The sequence below is a fragment of the Bison bison genome, unplaced genomic scaffold, assembly GCF_000754665.1.
Source record: "Bison bison bison isolate TAMUID 2011002044 unplaced genomic scaffold, Bison_UMD1.0 scf7180017864375, whole genome shotgun sequence".
NCBI classification, from domain to species: Eukaryota; Metazoa; Chordata; class Mammalia; order Artiodactyla; family Bovidae; genus Bison; species Bison bison.
In genome coordinates, this window is record NW_011494947.1 from 4,336,350 (window position 1) to 4,353,596 (window position 17,247).

General features: G+C 54.3%; 2 protein-coding genes across 3 annotated transcripts in view; both read right to left on the reverse strand.

Moving 5' to 3' along the window:
- ENDOG (endonuclease G) overlaps positions 1-715 on the reverse strand; it is a 4,107-nt gene extending 3,392 nt beyond the window's left edge. Inside the window, exon 1 of the mRNA XM_010856964.1 lies at positions 5-715. Coding sequence (XP_010855266.1) covers positions 5-145 — 141 coding nt within the window. The 5' untranslated portion in view covers positions 146-715. The remainder of the gene's footprint in view (positions 1-4) is intronic.
- A 450-nt stretch (positions 716-1,165) lies between these two features.
- TBC1D13 (TBC1 domain family, member 13) lies at positions 1,166-17,038 on the reverse strand. Of its 2 annotated transcripts, none has more exons than XM_010856823.1 (12): positions 16,914-17,038; positions 15,686-15,810; positions 14,079-14,119; positions 13,413-13,474; positions 13,185-13,284; positions 12,228-12,310; positions 10,347-10,506; positions 7,136-7,343; positions 6,074-6,237; positions 4,813-4,973; positions 4,564-4,621; positions 1,166-3,678 (listed from the first exon to the last, which is right to left on the reverse strand). In XM_010856823.1, the coding sequence occupies exons 1-12, from the start codon at positions 16,934-16,936 to the stop codon at positions 3,613-3,615; spliced, it is 1,251 nt and encodes a 416-aa protein (XP_010855125.1). In that variant the 5' UTR covers positions 16,937-17,038; the 3' UTR covers positions 1,166-3,612. The 2 variants fall into 2 exon arrangements, with proteins under 2 accessions (XP_010855125.1, XP_010855126.1); XM_010856824.1 differs by lacking the exon at positions 15,686-15,810 and adding an exon at positions 15,836-15,909 and having other exon boundaries at positions 16,914-17,034.
- Positions 17,039-17,247: the final 209 nt, after the last annotated feature.

A 17,247-nucleotide genomic window follows, 5' to 3' on the forward strand; every position in this document is an offset into this window, starting at 1 on the left:
CCGCCGCCGCCACTGGCAGCACCGGCAGCCGGCTCAGCAGCCCCGGCGTCGCCCGCGCGTCCGCCCGCTGTCGCCACCAGCTCTCGGCAGCTGCACCCAGCCCTGCGCCCAGGGCCAGAGTCAAGCCGGCCCGAAGCAACTGCATGGCCGCGGATGGTGGCCGAGCGCGGAAGGAGGGCCGGCCCGCGGCGCTGAAGGGACGCCGCGACCTCGGGCGTCCGACCCGGAGGCTCTTAAAGGAGCCGCACAGGCCTGCGGGGGCCCACCACGGGGATGGAGCGGAGCGGAGGCGTGAGGCGGCGGAACGTGGGTCCCTTCCACTCACGAACGCTCCGAGGTACTGTATAGTCCAACAGTTGGGGGTCTGTGCCCACCTAACTGGACGACCGGACGCCCTTTCTTTGCCCCTTTAGGACGCGGAGCAGAGGGGAGGGGGCGTGGCATCACCACCACGGCTCATGATTGGCCGTCTCGGAACCGGCTCCGCCCCGTTCCGGCCCCCTCGGTCTCCACGGAGGTTCCCTCCCACTCCGCAATGAAGATCCCTAAAAAAAAAAAAGTTCTTACCTCCTAATTTACACGAATGAACTGGGAAAACAAATCAGGAATCCAAGGATTCCCTACCGTATTCCTTATGATAGAGGCCGGGGAATAAGTAAGATACTCAGAAACAGGGACTGGTTTTGGACATTTTTAGCACATCAGATAGAATATAGGTCATAAAAATATTTTTAAATCATACAGCAGCTTGCTCACCACCTAAGGTAATGGGGCGGGGGGGTGGGGGGGTAGAGACAATACACAAAACTCTGCATCAATAAAATTATCAATGTATCAATTATCTAATTAAAATTACATCTGCAAAGAAAAGACAAACACGTTACAAGTCATTTTCTGCAGATGGTGGACTGTAAATGACTTGGTGAAGTTCAACTTTTTTTCAAAGAACTTACTATGAAATCACAATGTAATACCTCTGCCTCATTGCATACTCTCCTCCCATCAGCTGCAAACTGCAATTGCTTAAGAAGAGTTGAACAGGCACTTTGGACAAATTCCTAGCCTTTTCCTTTAACCACTCTAAGAACCTCCTGACTTTCTGCTCGTTTTTTTTTCCTGCTCTGAGGTCTCAAAGGTTTCAGCCCATCACAGATACAAGGCCTACTGCAAAGAACACAATTTATTAAAGACAACTTGTCATCAACAGCATTGATTCAAAGAACAAAACATGAAAAAACAAAAGCGGACTAACATTCTGACCCTCGAAGTGAGACCTGAATTCATTCAGCTCATTCTGTACATGTCCAAAGTCCTGGGGGAGCTTCCAAGTAGGAAGCCTGGGAGTCTCTGGCTCTTGGGGCCTCCCTTGAGAGTCTGGGGTGGGGCAGGGGGGAATTGCCAAGGGCAGGTCCTCCCACTGGGGGAGCTCAGTCTAACCTGGGTATGGTCCCTGTGCTCTTTTGACCTTTCTTACAAGGCCAAGGAGAGGGCACTGGACCCAGGCCTGCCAATGAGGCGAATCAGATGCAGTGATTCAAGTAGTATGGTCCAGGAGGGAGGGCAGAGGGACAGGCGAGAGAGAATGCATCAGGGTCCTGGGCAGTGTCTGCTGGGTCCCAGACTGTGGCCCAAGACTCAGGCTCTGAAGGGATCCAGCTGGGAGTGAACTACCAGCCAACAAGTTCTGGGAAGAGGATGACCAGGCTGCTGGCAAGCAGTGTGTTTCTGCCCCATGCCAGGGTCTTTACACACCAGTTCCCCTTAGACCCAGCTCTATTACAGAGCTCAGAGCCCTTCCAGCCAGGATCTCCTGGAAAACCAGGAAGGTCCCAGAGGCAGGGAGAAGAGGATGCTGAAGGACCTGAAAGGTCAGGAAGACCATATTTCCACTTTCTGAGCCCTACCCTTCATCCCCCAAACAAGCACTTGCCAATCTGCAATAAATAACCAGGAGTCTGAATAAGTAGTAAAATCTCCCAAATACTGTTCTGGGAGAGGAGGAAAAAGGCAAGTGAAGCATCCACGGGACAGCCTGGCAGGAGCTGCCTGGGGGAAGCTGTTCCCGGCCCTCAGCCCCACGTCCTGGCTGTCAGACTCAGGGAGGCTTTGGGGGTTCCTGCTGGCCGGTCTGGGGAGATGAAGAGGAGCTAATCATCCAGACTTCCAGATGTAAACCCCCTGCCTCCTCGCAGAAGGAGGGAGGGTCCTGGTCAGAACAGGCCCAGGGTGGGAGGAGCCAGCTGTTCTACTCCAGATGCACCTGCCTCAGATCCGTCAGAGCACAAGACCAGAGAAGGGCCAGCACGGCCTTCAGCTCTCCTGAGAGTGGGGAGACGCGGCACTCCAGGCCTGGACAGGACCCAAGCCTTTGAGCTCAGCCCCGCCCGCCCCCGAGAGGCTCCCTTTGGCCCCACTTGCCTTTACAGAGACCCGCCTGTCCTGGGCCGGCACCTGGAAGCCAGGGGAATGACTACACCTCCGGAGCACCTGGATCCCAACCTTAATGCTTTTTTTCCTTTGGGAGAGGACCTTTGAGGAAACCTCTGGAAGACTCAGCTCTCCCTCTCCTCCCTCCCTGGGCAGGAGGGAGCTGGCTCTTCACGGGCCAACTGCTCTCAGCAGCTTGGGGTTTCCAAGAATTCCATGGTGGGGCACAGGTTCAGGTCCCTCGAGTGAGGCACTGTGGGCTGGGGGCCCTGGGTGCCCAGTGCTGGGGGATGGGAACAGGCTGCAAAGGCCAAGGCTGAGAGAGCTCTGCTGAGCCAAACTCTTCATTCTGTCTCCAGGGTTCCGAGCCAACGTTGAGGAGAGGGGAGGCGAGGGGCTGGGGATAAGGCAACCTAAGAGAAAAGGGCAAACGGACAGCAATGGAGATAGCGGCAGAAAGATGAGAGCCACACACCCTCCGTGAAAGAGCCTGAGGGAGAGAAAGGGAGACGGAGGCAGAGAGGTGACAAGACAAAGAAACAGAGACTAGAGGGAGATCACCTTCCTCCGTACACACGGATACACACGGACACACACACACACACACAGACTGGAGGAGCAGCTCACGCCAGGGGGAATAAGACACACACAGCAACCCACAAGTACACACATACACACGTGCGCGCACACACTCAGTGGGAAAGGGACAGAAGGTGTGACCTGGGCCTGGCAGCCTCTTAGCTCCTTCACAGTGTCACCTTCCCCATGGAGAAGCCCAGGAAGCACCAACCTCCAGAAGAAGCGGTTTCTGGCCCATTTGCCGAGCACCTCCCTGACCAGAGCTCAGAAGACGGAGCAGGAGGGCAGGAAGGGAGGGGCAGAGCAGAGGCAGGGAGGGGCCCCCAGTCTGCCCCAGCCCTGGGAAACCACCTCAAGAGCCCCTGCCTTGCTCGTGGCCTGGGCAGAAGGTCCAGGGCTGAAGGGTGGGGAGGAGCCCGGGCTCAGTGGTCAGGAAAAAGCAGGGCACAGCAGGCCCCTGACGGGAGGCCAGGGCGAGGCCTGAAGCACGCCAGTCTGGCATCGGCCCCTCTGGATGGGACCCCACAGGCTTCTGCATGTTCCAGAAGCCAGGGCACCGGGGTCAGCAGGGGTTTCTCTTCCAAACGTGGGTCTTTTGCCGCCAGGCTACTGTGAGTCTTGGAGTTCCTTGGCTTTCTGAAGGACCTGGCAGACGTCTGTGATAGGGTAATCCTGTGTGGGGGAAAGGCCAACAGTAATATGCCTCTGAAGTCAGCCTGTCCTGCACCACCGCAGTGGACCTGGCACCCTGCTGGACCCTGGGCTAAAGGCTGGGGACCACAGGATACCAGACACCCCCCGTCTGTCCAGTCCCTGCAGGGAGCTATTGCTACACGCACTGCAGCATTGACTTAACCAACCCAACCAGTCACCCCAAAAGGTCTCAGCCCCTTCCCTAGGACCAGGACTACCTGCCTCACCTCCCGCCATCTCCTGCCATCGAGCCCTGAGCTCCATGCATGAGCCTGGACCAGGGCCGGACACTGTCCATGCATTAGCTCACTGGGTCACCTCAACAGCCCCATGAGGGGTTATGTGAATTTGCCTGTTTTACAGATCGAGTCAGTGAAGTTATTGAATACCAACCCCAGGCCAGGCGTTGGCAAAGCAGTTAAGGCTCAGAGAGGCTGCCACTGGGCTTAGGTGACATGACTAGCGCAGGAGAATAAAGATGTGAGGCCAAAACGGACTCCTGAGCCCATGTTCTTAACCACTAAGGCCCCCATGTTTCTTCCCCAGGCCGAGAGGCATTACCAATCGGCATTACTACCACATACTGGGTAATAAGGCTGTGTCTCAGCTATGACTTACTTATGCATAGTGCGTGGTTCAGAGAAGCCAAGTCACTGGCCACACCACAAGGCCACACTCAAGGTCAGTGGCAAAGCCGGATTCAACCCAGATCCAAACCTAGATCTGCTCCTCGGGGGTCTGGACCCTCAAGCCCTGCCACCGTTTCCTGGTCCCAAGGCGGCCTGTCACAGCGGCTAGCATGGGTGGCCGCCAAGTGTCTGCCTCGTGGCTGAAGACTGGGCACGTCCCCTCAAACTCCATTACCTGCAGGAGCCTCATGTTTACGGTAAAGTCCCCTTCCAGCAACTGCTCCCGAATCAGTCTAGGAAAAACAAGCAACAAAAAGCGCTGGGCCCCTCAACTACTCTGAGAGCAGGCCCACTGGGCCTCATCCTGCTCCTGCCGCACCACCTGCAGCGAGTTTGGACTGATGCTCCCCTGAGAATCCCAGAGGCTCAGTCTAGCTCTTGACAGCAGCCCCCCGCCCCCAACCCCTCCTACGGCCACACTCACATGAGCATGGCGCAGCAGACCAGGAGGAGGAAGTCAAAGCGGTTGCTGTCGGCGAAGAGGGAGTCCCAGATCCGGATGACGTCAGGCAGCACGAACTCCTGGGACAGCAGCAGGGTCAGCCAGCGGAAGGCAAAGAACTGGGGCTTGATGTTCTGCTCTTGCTGGGGAGACAAAGGGGTGCGGTAGGTGCGAGAACGTGTGTTGGCTAGTGGCCACGGACCACCATGCAGCTCAGGAGGCGTGAATTCAGATTAAGCAGCAGGCTCGGTATGAGCTCCAGGCACACCGAGGCGGGGATGGCACCAGAGAGCCTCGCTCCGTGAAACGGGCGACTGCTGCTTGCTGCCAGCCAACGCTGTCAGATCATCTGATTTTTTTTGAGGGAAGCCAAAAACCCAGACTTTTATATATAAGCACTTTAGATTTATAAATGATGGCTCAAATTCTTTTAATACACTACACAGACTGTCACTGTGGATTTATGGACAGAGAAACCATTATTGGGCACTTACTACAAGCCAGGCCTTGTGCTTAATACGTTAAATATCTCAGTTATTTACTCCATACAACAACTGCACAAGGCAATTATTCCCAATGGGGACAAGCCCTCTGGTCGGCCACAGTGGATACTACTGACTGAAAAGCCTGTTATAAAACAACAAGCTGTAATTCCACACTTGGTTAAAAAGATATGGTTATGTATATTTTCTTGTTCACAAAACTGTTCCTGTTTATAAATAAATATTCTTTTTACTGAAGAATTCCCTGAAATAAACATGAAATGCCACTCCCAATAGTATTTTTTTGGGGAGGCCACCTGGGTCTTAGGTGCAGTATATGAGATCTAGTTCCTTGACCAGGGATTGAACCTGTGTCCCCTGCACTGGGAGCACAGTCTTAGCCACTGGACTACCAGGGAAGTCGCTCCAATAATTTTTAAAAATGAAGTTCACGCTTCCCTTCTGGGAGGACTCTTAACAGGCTGAACTCAAAGCATACGGTAAATGCCTTGCATCATGCCTGGCACACAGGGCACCATACCCACCTCCCTCATCCTCAGCCTGCCAGGCTCCACCCACCAGCTTCCCCACCTCCCCGCCGCCCCTCAGCACCTGCGTCATGACCCCCTGGCAACAGCAGTCACTTCTAATCCTCAGACTCAGGCCAGTCCCCACCCTGGGGCTGGCTGGGGCGCTCAGGGGCCTGCTGTCCTCTCCCGCTTCCTGTCTGCCCTAACCTGTGTGGCCCTGGGGGTTCTCACCAGTTTCAGGTAGAGTTCCATGTCCTTATCCTTCAGGGTGGAGTACACCTTTTCCATCTTGTACGTGATGCCACACTGGGAGTCATCAAGGCTCTTGATGAAGTTGTCCCGGATCTCAGCCATGAGGTTGGTGAAGCAGAAAAAGGTATCTGCCTCAGCATGCTCTGGGAGAGACAGGCAGGGTCAGGGCAGCTGTGAGAGGACCAGCTGGCTCGCAACACACCCCACCTCTCAATTATGTGAGAGCTCACCCTCAGCTCTGAGCCTCCACCAAGTCAGCCCGCCCTGGTCAGGCTGCGTCCCTCTGTACCTCCTCTGTTTGTGACCACTCTCCACACCCCACTCTCCAGCCCCAGACCAGACATAATTTTTATTTTGGCCATGCCAAACAGCTTGCGGAATCTTAGCCAGCGCCCTCCGCAGTGAAAGCAAGGCGCCCTAGCCATTGGGCCAACAGGGAATCCCGCCTCTTTCTTCTCACAACTCTGACGGCACTGCACACTGACTGTGTAGTTGATTCCATGTTCTGCTGACATTTTAAAAATCATTATTTAAATCCTTCCTTTCAGCTTCCTGTCTATACAGGAGACAGAAATCTCTAGTCATCTCCTCTAACAGAAATTCAGTTACAAATATGAATAGATCAGTAACCCGATGGGGGGCAGCTTCCCTGGTGGTCCGGTGGCTAAGACTCCAGGCTCCCAGTGCAGCAGGCCCAGGTTCGATTCCTGTTCAGGGAACTAGATCCCACGTGCCACAACTAAGAGATCCACGTGCTGCAACTAAGACCTGGTACAGCCAGATAAATATATATATATATATATATAAATATATATTTTAAAGAGATCAGTAAACATCTAACATTCTAGAAAGTTCAAGCCAGAAAAGATCTCAGACATGATTTAGGCCAACCCCCTTATCTGACAGAGAGAATGGAGACCCCAAAACAGGGAAGTGAGTGGCACAAGAGCTTGATAAAGCCCATCAGTCCAGCTTTCCTTGGTCCGTTTCTCCAGGAGGCAGCAACAACGAGTGTGAGCGGCCAGGAGCCCACCTGTTTACCTCTCCACTCGCTGTTGGGGTCGGTGGCAAAGGTGTAGTAGAGGGGCCCCACGATCTCGTTCATGCCCTGCACGTAAGCGATGCCGGGGTTGAGCTTGGCGTAGATGAACAGGATCCGCTCCACCACCTCCCAGTGGGCTTCACAGCCGTTGGGCAGCACCACGTACTCGTTCATGGAGGGTGCCGAGTTCTTTTGTGGGGAGCTCATCTAGGGGACAAGGGCAGGGGCTCGGTAAGAAGGTTGGAGGCATGACGGACAGCGAGCTGAAACTTAACCTCCATCTCATGGGCAACCCAGGGTGGAGAGGGATGTGTCCAGCGCCACCGGGAACGAGCAGATAAATCCACAATGGGCAACATTCCACAAGCCAGAGGGACTGAAATCTAATAATTTAGTGATAAAAGTCAGAACAGTGCTTACCTCTGAGAGAAGGGGTACCGACTGGAGAGGGGCATGGAAGAACTTTCTGGATGATGGAAGTGTTCCATGTCCTGATCTGGCTGACAGTTAATGTAGGTTTATACATGAGAAAATGTTCATCTAGTTGTATACCTAAGGTTTGTGCTTTTCTTGTATGTAAGTTATAGTTCAATTCAAAAAAAAATTCAAAATGTCAAAAATAGACAACAGGTAAAGATTCTTGAAGTCAAATGCTGTGGGGGGTGGGGGGAGTGGAGGCCTGCTCCAGCTGCAGTGACTAAAGAAACTCAACATACCAGTGCAACGCATAAACCCTAACTTGGTGCTGGTTAGGATTCAAAATGACAAAAACGGTCTTGGTACAGGGAGTTCCCCGGCGGGCCACTGGACAAGACTCCTTACTTTCACTGTGTGGGCTCAGGTTCAATTCCTGGTCAAGGAACTAAGATCCCACAGACCATACAGGGTGGCCAAAAAAAAAAAATCTTGATACAACTAGAGGACACCCGAACCAAGATTGGATGTGAGCTGTTATTAAGGATTATGGGTAACACTGGCAGATGTGACAGTGGTGAGGAGGAGGATGTCCTGATTCTCAGGGGATGCCTGCTGAACGACTGAGGGGTAAGGGGTCAGGACATCTGCAAGTTTCCTCTCTATGTAACACACACACAAACACGGCAAAAGCTTAACACCTGGTGCATTTAGGTGGACAGTGTAAGGGTGCGTGCTGTACTCTTCTTTCAACTTTTCTGAGTATTTCGAAATCTTCCTAAGAAAAAGTTGGGAGATGAATGAAGAGATGATCTCGGTAAAAACTCACACAATAGAGCAGAGGACCCCAATGTCAGGATCCCTTGGGAGTTTTGTAAAAGTTCAAGTGCCTGGGGTTACCTGTATGAAGTCACAGGCACATCCCCACAGGGACAGAGTATAATGCTGTCGTGGAAGCCTAGGGTTTTGAGAACATTAAGCGTCCTTTTCCAGTATATATACACATCTATACACGTACACATGTGTGCACATGTGCACACACTAAGACGCATATATCACTAACATTTACCAAGAGGGTTTTATGGGCAAGACAAAGCCCTACAAGCCTTCCTGTTTAATGCCCAAAACAGCCTAGAAGATTCTTTCCACATTAGTTTCCAGATGAGGACACAGGTTCAGAGACGCTGGGCCACTCATCAGACGTCTCGCATTGAGTGGTGCCACTGGACTTGGACCCAGGCTGGCTCTAGAACCCGAGGCCCAGGCCTCAGAGAGTGCCCACTGCTTTCCCACAATCTGCACAGCCATGACCTCAGTTCACCCTCCTGGCAATTTAAAAGCCAGACAGGGTGGAAATGATTACGCCCAGTAAACAGAAGAAGAAACAAAGGCCCAGGAAGGCAAGTCTGGTGTTACTTGCGCAGCGTCAGACAGCCAGCCAGCTTTAACTCAAACCGCCCAGCCCCTGGACCCAGAGGCCTAGGGATGGAGCATGTGGTCTGGTTCTCCCACCAGGACTAGGTCTAAACCTAGTCCTCAGTTCTCAGCCATCAATTATTGTACTGAAAGCAATGACAGAAGCCAGGTCCTTATCTTTCCAGGCAGACAGAACATCAGTAGCCAAGCAGGACGACCACCAACTCAGGCAGCTACGCGGTCATTAAGCCAAGCGCTTGGCACCTCCTGACGCACCCAGCTCTGTTGTGGGCAGGTGGAACCAGTGGATCAACCAGAACTTCCCAGTCACTCCTGGGAGGAAAGACGGCTGGTCTCCAGGAAACAAAGCCCTGATTGGTCATTCCACCCGGGTGGTGGTGGGGGGCGGGCAAGTGGAGCTGCTACAGTACCTGTCTCTAGCTTGCTAGGAGTTACAGATTTTTCCATTGCTGGAGGACAGTGAAAAATTTTGAGGAATAAGTCAAAGCTCCAGGCACGAAAAGCAGTAGGCGTTAAGGAATAAGACAATATACCTTTTAGCAATAAGCAGCTTCTCAGAATTACCTAAGTCTGCTCGAAGCCTGAGGTTCCAACACGCAGCATAACTTAGCCAGCACAAGACCCACCCTTCCTTTCTCTGACGTCTCACATCGCTCCCTCTCTACCCCAGGCCCCGCCCTACCAACCACAGCACCAGGAGGCCTCTCCACCTCCATTCCCACCTCTCCCATCAACATCCTCACAGTGTCCACGGCAATCTTCGACAAAGGCAGTCTTATATCCCTGCTCCAGGAATGCTGCAGGGGTCCCCAGCCCTCGGGACAAAGGCCCGTGTGGCCTCACCATCACTCACTTCTCCAGCATACTCTGGCCACCCTTCCCTCGCCCTCTTCCCTACCCAGCTCAGGCTGGACTCCTCTTTCCCTTGAACACACCCTGCTCTCTCCACACATGCCCTCCTCTCCCCCTGGAAGGCCCTTTCCTTTTCATCCTTTGAGCCTCAGCTTAAATGTCACTTCATCAGCAAAGTCCACCCTGATGCCCAGACCAGGTCAGGTCCCTGCCCATCACTGTTCCCACTGCACTTCACCACACTTGAAGTTCCTTTTCCAAGCGCCGCCTCCACCACAGACCAGCACTGCACAGCAGGGCACCCCCCACCCCCGGGCACCGTGACACCAGCCTTCGAATCTGATTTTCAGCAAGAGCCTGGAAAGGGATGGGGCAGGACCAAAGCTGCTCTGGCTAACAGCCAGGGCGGATGGTCGGGGCCCAACGGCCCGTGGCCACTAGTCCCGAGGAAGCAGGAAGGAAAAGGCTGTCACGGGGAGCCCCCGAGGCCCTCAGGTTGCCTCTCACATTTGTGACGCCGCTCCGGTTCCGAGCCACCGTCTGGGATTTCAGGGTCGTCTGCTCCACCCGCTTACGAAGGGTCTCGAATTCATTCTGAGGATCCAGGATGAGGAGGCAGGGGTACTCGGTGGCCCTCTGGAAGAAGGATATGTCTGGACACAACCTCCTGCAAGGGGAAACAGGAGAGGACCGTTCCTCAGCTAGAGGGTTTGAGGTGTCTCCTCGGCCCTCTGCTGCCAGGTGTCCCAGCCTCCCCAAAGCCTTTCGTGTGTGTGTAAGTTAGTAGCATTGTATTTCAAAAGCAATGCAGTCATCGTATATGTGTACACACCCATACATCGTATGGATGCTTACAAATAGACACACACACATATATTTTTAAGTGTCCTTAGAAACTTACAGTCTAACTCTTCTCTTAAACCACGAACAACTTTCCATGTTGAAAAGATAATATGTACAAGAGTATGAACTGTTTGTATTGTGGCTAAAAATGGTAATAGAGGTTTCATTAAGTTATAAATTGTACAATGGAATACCACACAGCTGGGGAGACAGAGAAACAATCACATGGGGAGACGGTCTCTAGAATGTGAAAGTTTTTAAAGTGTATGTATGGCGGCGCACACACAGACTTCTCAGCTGAAGCTCTCTGCAAACCTGCCCTCCAGGAACACTGAACAACGCACTACAGTCACTGCCAGGCTAAGAACCTGTCTGCCCAGATCTGGGTTCAAGATGCGGTTCCTTCTTAAAACGGGGCGATGAAACACCTCGTGGGTAGAGGCTCCCCGACGCCAGCCTGAGAAGGAAGGAGGCAAGAGACCCACTGTCCCCCCTGGCTGAGCACCCGGGGGTGGGGTCCCATGGGGACTGTCTGGCGGGGGCAGGGAGGCAGGCCTGGGCACAGTGAGCACAGGGGAGGAGCAGCCCCAGGTAGCGAAGGGCTGGTAACACCGCTGACAAGCAGCGGGGGCAGAAAGGGAGGAGGACGGACAGACTCTAGAACCCAAGTTCTGACCACTGGGCCACTGCAGACAGGCCCCCGGTTCCTCACCCAGCCACGTGGGAGTCACCTGCTGCCATGCCCACCCCGGTGGCCACACGTCCCTACCAAGAGGAACAGCGCGCGCACGGTATAGCTCGCAATCACTTTCTGACCCTGTCACTCCTCTGCTTAAAGCCTTTGGGAGACCGCCCCGTGTCCCTGGGATTAAGTCCAAGGTCTGACCCCCGCCTGCCTCCGGTTGGGCCTCAGGCACACTGGCCTTCGCACCGCTCCTTGGACGGCCCAGCTCTGAAGGCTCTCAGGGCCTCCCCTGGGAGGTACCACAGCCCTCCCTTCCCCCACCCCCCCAGGCTCCTCAGAATCTCAGCTGCTTCCTCAGGCGAGACGTCCCAACTGCCCTGAAGCACCCTGAACTCTGCCTTCAGAGCAGTCACCACAAGTGTTAGTGACACGGAAGATCCATTTTGTTGAACGTCTTGTCTTCACATCTTCCCCCTCAGCTTCTAAGCTCCTTAAGGAGAGAGACCCTGTCTGTCTATTCCATGCTCAACGCCCCAGCCTGGCACTGAGCCTGTCACATAGGAGGGCCTCAGAAGTTGGTGAAGGAAGGAGCAGATGAATCCACAGGTGCCTGGGCTACAAGTGACACTAAGGCAGGGCGAGGAGAGCTGGGCACTCAGGCCACCACCAGCGCCCCACACCGCTGCACCTCGCCAGGCTTGCTGTGCCTATGGCCTGGACTCAGCTACAGGGACAACTCCCCAGCAGTTTCTCAGACACCTCCCTGTGGGGCTGGGCTGGACTAGGCTGGGAAAGGGCAGAAGCGGCGGAAAACCCCCAGAAGCCACAGGGCTGGCTCCCCGCCCCAGCGCCCTGCTCACCGGACATCTTTGTCGATCTGCAGCAGCACCTCGTTGTCCCTGAAGTACGTGTTCCACCGGCTGTCAGGGTTGGGGTTCAGAGGCTGTGGGGGAAATGAGCCGCGCTATCCTCGGCCAGCTAGGACCCCAGGGGCAGACCCCAGTCTTGGGGGCCTGAGCAGTAGCCCCGAACCAGCATTCCCAGCAGAGACGCAGCTACGGCTGAGACGGCCTGCGAGATAGTTGAGCGGCAGCATAGGCCCTTCCGCGGCCTCCCAAACCTCCACCCTCATCCACATCCCGCAGCCAAGCCCCGAGGTCAGCTCTGAGCACTTCCCTGCTGGGCAGGGACTCTGCCCTTCCCTGTCCATGGCTCCAGAATGCTGCATATAACAGGTGCTCACTAAACGCTTGCTGAATAAATGAATATTGCATCGTTAGGTCTCTCTGAATCTAATTCATCAGTACTCTGAGTTGCCAATTCCAGACCTTGGACGATCAGGCTGGGTCCAATCCATCTCCACTTCCCTACTGTGAAGCACCAGGGAGGAGTTGGGTATTTGCAGACAGAACAAGGCTTCCTCTGGGCTGTAGAAACGCAGTTTACCCTCAGCCCGGCCCTGCTCTGACTCCCTTCAACTACAGTATCACAGAAGCTTCCTGGAGGAAGGGGGCTGAGGGGCCAACGCGCGGAGGACGAGGCTCAGTGCTGCACACACAGCACTCCTGGATCCCAGTTATCGATTGTGGTCCTGACTGGGCCTGGAGCCTGGGGAGAGCACGGAGACTCAACAGCCTTTGGCAGCTGAGATGCCAAATGCAGAAACGAGGTGCTGAGGGCGGGGGGCGGGGGGCGGTAAACGGGAGTAGGATCAGCAGCACCTGGCCTCTGGGCTGAGGGACCTCGCCCACCCCAAAGCCCACACCTCTCCCCGGCCCACTCTGTAGCCTTGGTCCTCACTGCAGCCCCCTACTCACATGGTCCTCAAAGGTCACATCCTCCCTGGACACACCCATGTTGGCCTTGGCGATGCCAGGCTGGATGATCATTTCCCTCAGGAACTGAGAATACAGCTCCCTGGAGGAGAGGAGGGGAGAGAGGGATGAGCCCAGAGCAGTGCAGCAACAGGAAGTGGGTTGGACTCACACCACCTGCTCTGCCCAATACAAAGGCCCTCCTGCCATCTCCCTGTGTCAGGGTCTCACCTCTGCTTGGCCAGGATGGAGGTCCATGAGGCTCTCTCCAAGGGGAGGTAGTTCAAGAGAATCTGCACACAGCGAGAGAAAAGCAAAGCTCTGGCAACTCCCCCAGCCCAACCCCGGAAGGAGACGGAGGCTGATAGGCCTCAAGGAAAATGTCTGATAAAGCCCCGAGAAGGCAGGATGGGCTGGGTAAAACCCAGGAACGCAGGCATGGGCTGGGGGTAGCCTCCCCTCTTCTCCCCACTGGCTTCCTCATCCTGTATCCTGAAGCAGCCCTTTCTACTGCATTCCCTCCCACAGACTCTCCCAAACGATGATAAAACCTTGTGCTCAAAGGGGTTGGAAAGCAGGACACTGGGCTTCTGCTCCCACCTCAGTGAAAAGCTTTAGGCAAAGCATAGCCTTTTACTGTCCCAATCAGCATCGCTTCCACTGAGCTGTCTGGACCAGGAAGCAGAGGGCTTTGCGGGCATTACAAAGCATTCCATCCCCAGGGGGATCCCGGAGGGGATGCCAAGAGAAACAGAAATTCTAGAACTCCCCAGAAAAGCTTCTTGGGACGAGCAAGGAAAGGCAGAAAATAGGAAGAAGGAGCCAGGGGTGGGGACAGCCCATGCAGGAACCCAGGGACTCTCAGCAGAGCAGAAGCCCCACCCCAGGCACACCCACCTTCCAGCAGAGGCATCGAAGTCCGCCCTCACAGGGGATGCCTGTGGACACAGCAGGCAAAGGTCATGCCCCCGCAGAGTCCCAGAACCCCCCAGCCCTCCACCTTGGAGCTAGTCGGCAGGGAGTGGAATGGGCAAGAAGTGCTTCTTCAAGAATTGTTTGCTGCCAGAAAGACTGCTAGACGACGCTAATCCTATGTCCTCTCTCTCTGTGACTCCCGTCCGGAATATTCTTTTGAGGATGACAGCTTCTGATCTTTGATATTTCTTCCTCAGAGCAGCCTTGACCAACCACACCACTTCTCCTCAAATAAAGTCACAGCCCTTGACATAAACAATCCACATCTCCTTCATGGCATCCCTCGTAAATGGGAATGTATGATATAATTTATATATTTATTTAACATCTGTAACTCCTAATACTGGGGAAAGCCCTAGAAAGATGAAGACCAAATCTTACTGTTCCAGTACCTAGCCCAGGGCAGGTATTCTGTAAGTATCTGTGGAATATAAACTAAGCTCTGAATGCTCAGTGTTTTGTGTTTTACAGACTTAAAACTTCACTTAATCCCTAGTAAGTAACGAAGATCAGCATCATTGTCCCCATCTTACACATTAAGAAATTCATCTATAAAGACAGAGAAATCAAGGACTCCAACACAGGTCTGACTCTAGAACCCAGCTTGTAACCACTGCCGCAGACTGCCTCCCCTGGGGCCTGGCAGATTCTTTAGCTCAGCACAGATCCCAGAACCCCCTCAAGATCTTCAGGGCCTAAATATCACTCCTGAATGGAAAGACGAACTTCTGAAATACTGTCAGGACGCTCGCTAAAGCAGCTGTTGCTACAGTCTCCCTAGTACTGTGAACAGCAGCTAGTGTCCTCACCTCAGAATCTGCATGGGGATGCAGAGGGCAACTCAAGCATCCTTGCTGACAAAGTTACAAAGGCAGAGCAGTCACAAGAAGCTACCAGAACACCCTGGGGTATTTTTAAAGACGTGCCAGAGTCTCTGTGCTGAAGTTAGCCAGTCTGGGGAGGGGAAAGTCAAAAACTGCTGGGGTTCAGCTCCTTAAAGTGAGTGACTCAAGGCTGGAATTTTACCAGGAACCAAAGTTCACTGTTGCCTGAGTTGGCTTTGATTCTAAGCCATGGAGAGAACCAGGAACCGCTCTGTAGCTAACCAAATTCTACAACACAGGAAGCCTGCCGAGGAATGAGAAAAGACCTTTCCTCTGTTCAAGAAGTCTCCCCTGCCCTCCAGTTACTCCCAGGAAGCAATCAGCATCACTTACAGGCCAATGAGCACCTGGTCTAAGGTCTGTGTGCGCGGTCAGTGCGCACTTAGTCACTAAAGTCCTGTCCAACTCTTTGCAACTCAATAGACTGCAGCCCACCAGGCTCTTCTATCCATGTGATTCTCCAGGCATGAATACTGGGTTGCCATTTCCTCCTCCAGGGTATCTTTACAACCCAGGGATCAAACTCGTGTCTCCTGCACTGCAGGCGAATTCTTTACCACTGAGCCACTAGGGAAGCCCAGTCTAAGGCCTACAGGCATGCTAACTGAGGGCCCCGTTGCTCTGAGAACCAAGCCTGGGGCATACCTGGTTGTTCAGCTCCACAGAATCTGGAGAAGTTCCCAAAAGGAAGCCCGGTCCCCAGAACTGGCCAGGTGTGGCCTTGGCTAGCTGCCCCTCCATCTTTGTCACAAGGCTGCTCCAAGAAAACCCTGAAAATGGAGAGTTGCCTCTTACCACTAAAACTGAGTTCCCGAAGCTTTTCCAAGGCAATTGTGGGCTCCTTCAGGACATCCTGGAAATCTGCAATCCTAGAAGGAGGGAGACAGAGGGAAATGACCCACAAACCCCAAGATGACAGGCTTAGCGACCCCTCCTAAAGCCCACAGCTCCCTTACACCCCCAGTCTCCAACCTGTTCCTCCCTACCCCTCAGGACACAAAGATGCCAAACACAGGCAAAACCCTGGCTAAAGGGCAGCTTTGAAGAACTACAGATCACTTTTTCCTCTTAAGTCCAGAAATCTATAGGATACTCCTGTCTGAAGATTCTCAAATGAGCACCATGAAATCAGACACATTCTAACATTTACTGAGCCTGCATTTACTGGCCACTTCCTGCTGGCCAGGTCCAAACCACACTGTCTCTATCTGAACTCCAAAAACCCTTAGAATCAGGAGTAATCCGATCTGTGGACAAGGACATGTGCACTCTGCACCCAGCATCCCAAGCTCAAAAATAAAACCATTAGAAGACCTCTGAGCCTGCGGGGCAGGCAAGGACAAAAGGTTTAAAAACTGGAGGAAAACTGAAGAATGAGCAAAATTAGCCAAAGCTGCAGGATTTGGCCCCGGGGATGGGGGTGGGGGGAAGAGACTGGAGAATCTAGGTTTTCTAGCATTTCTAGTAAGAAAAGGGTACGTGGAAGGGGAAGCATTTGGATAGAGGAGGTTACTGGGGCAAAGGATTAACAAGGTAGAGAAAAAGGGTGGGGGGTGCATTGGGATCGGGCATCAAGGCCCTAGAAGAGGAAGACACCAGGGGAAAGGATCCAGGGTGCGGGGGAGACAGAGAGAGAAGCGGCAGCACCGAGGGGCAGGAGAGATGTCCCCGTTCCGTGCCCCCGCTCAGGCCCACAGCAAAGAGGCTGGAAAGTGGGCGCCCAAAACCTTCAGCCCGCGGAGGGGCGGGGGGGCGGCGAGGGGGGAGGTCCCGATTCCTAGCCACATTCGCTCGCCCCACCTCCACCCCTGCAGGTCAAAAGGGACAGCATGGCCAGCAGTGGCCTGGCTGGTCGGCCCTGGTGGCTCCTCACCGGCTCTTGTGCAGACTCGACATGGTGTTGACTTCCGGATCTCCCCCCGCTGCCGCCCCCTCCTCCTCCTCCGCAGCCGCCACCGCCCCTCAGGGACGCGGGGCTCTGGGCAAAGGCCTCCGACCGGAAACTCAGCCGCAGGCGCGCGCGTTCCGCACTGTCCCGCCCCGCCCGTTCACGTGCCACTCCTGCTCCCTGCCACCAGCAGACGGCCCGGCGGGGTGGGCGGCGCGAGAGGACGCCGGGAAGGGGGCCCCGCCCCCGCTCCGCCCCACCGCACCTCCCTCTACCTAGTGCGTCGTTTGAGGACGCGCAGGTGACCGGCGCGTCAGAC

Bases quoted from the DNA above. Each gene is read 5' to 3' on its own strand.
- TBC1D13 (XM_010856823.1), bottom strand. From the start codon at position 16,936: ATGTCGAGTCTGCACAAGAGCCG. The intron at 10,507-12,227 runs GTGAGCAGGGCG...TTCCCCTTGCAG, and splicing joins CAGATCGACAAAGATGTCCG to GAGGTTGTGTCCAGACATAT. The intron at 7,344-10,346 runs GTGAGAGGCAAC...CTTGTCCCCTAG, and splicing joins ACCGGAGCGGCGTCACAAAT to ATGAGCTCCCCACAAAAGAA.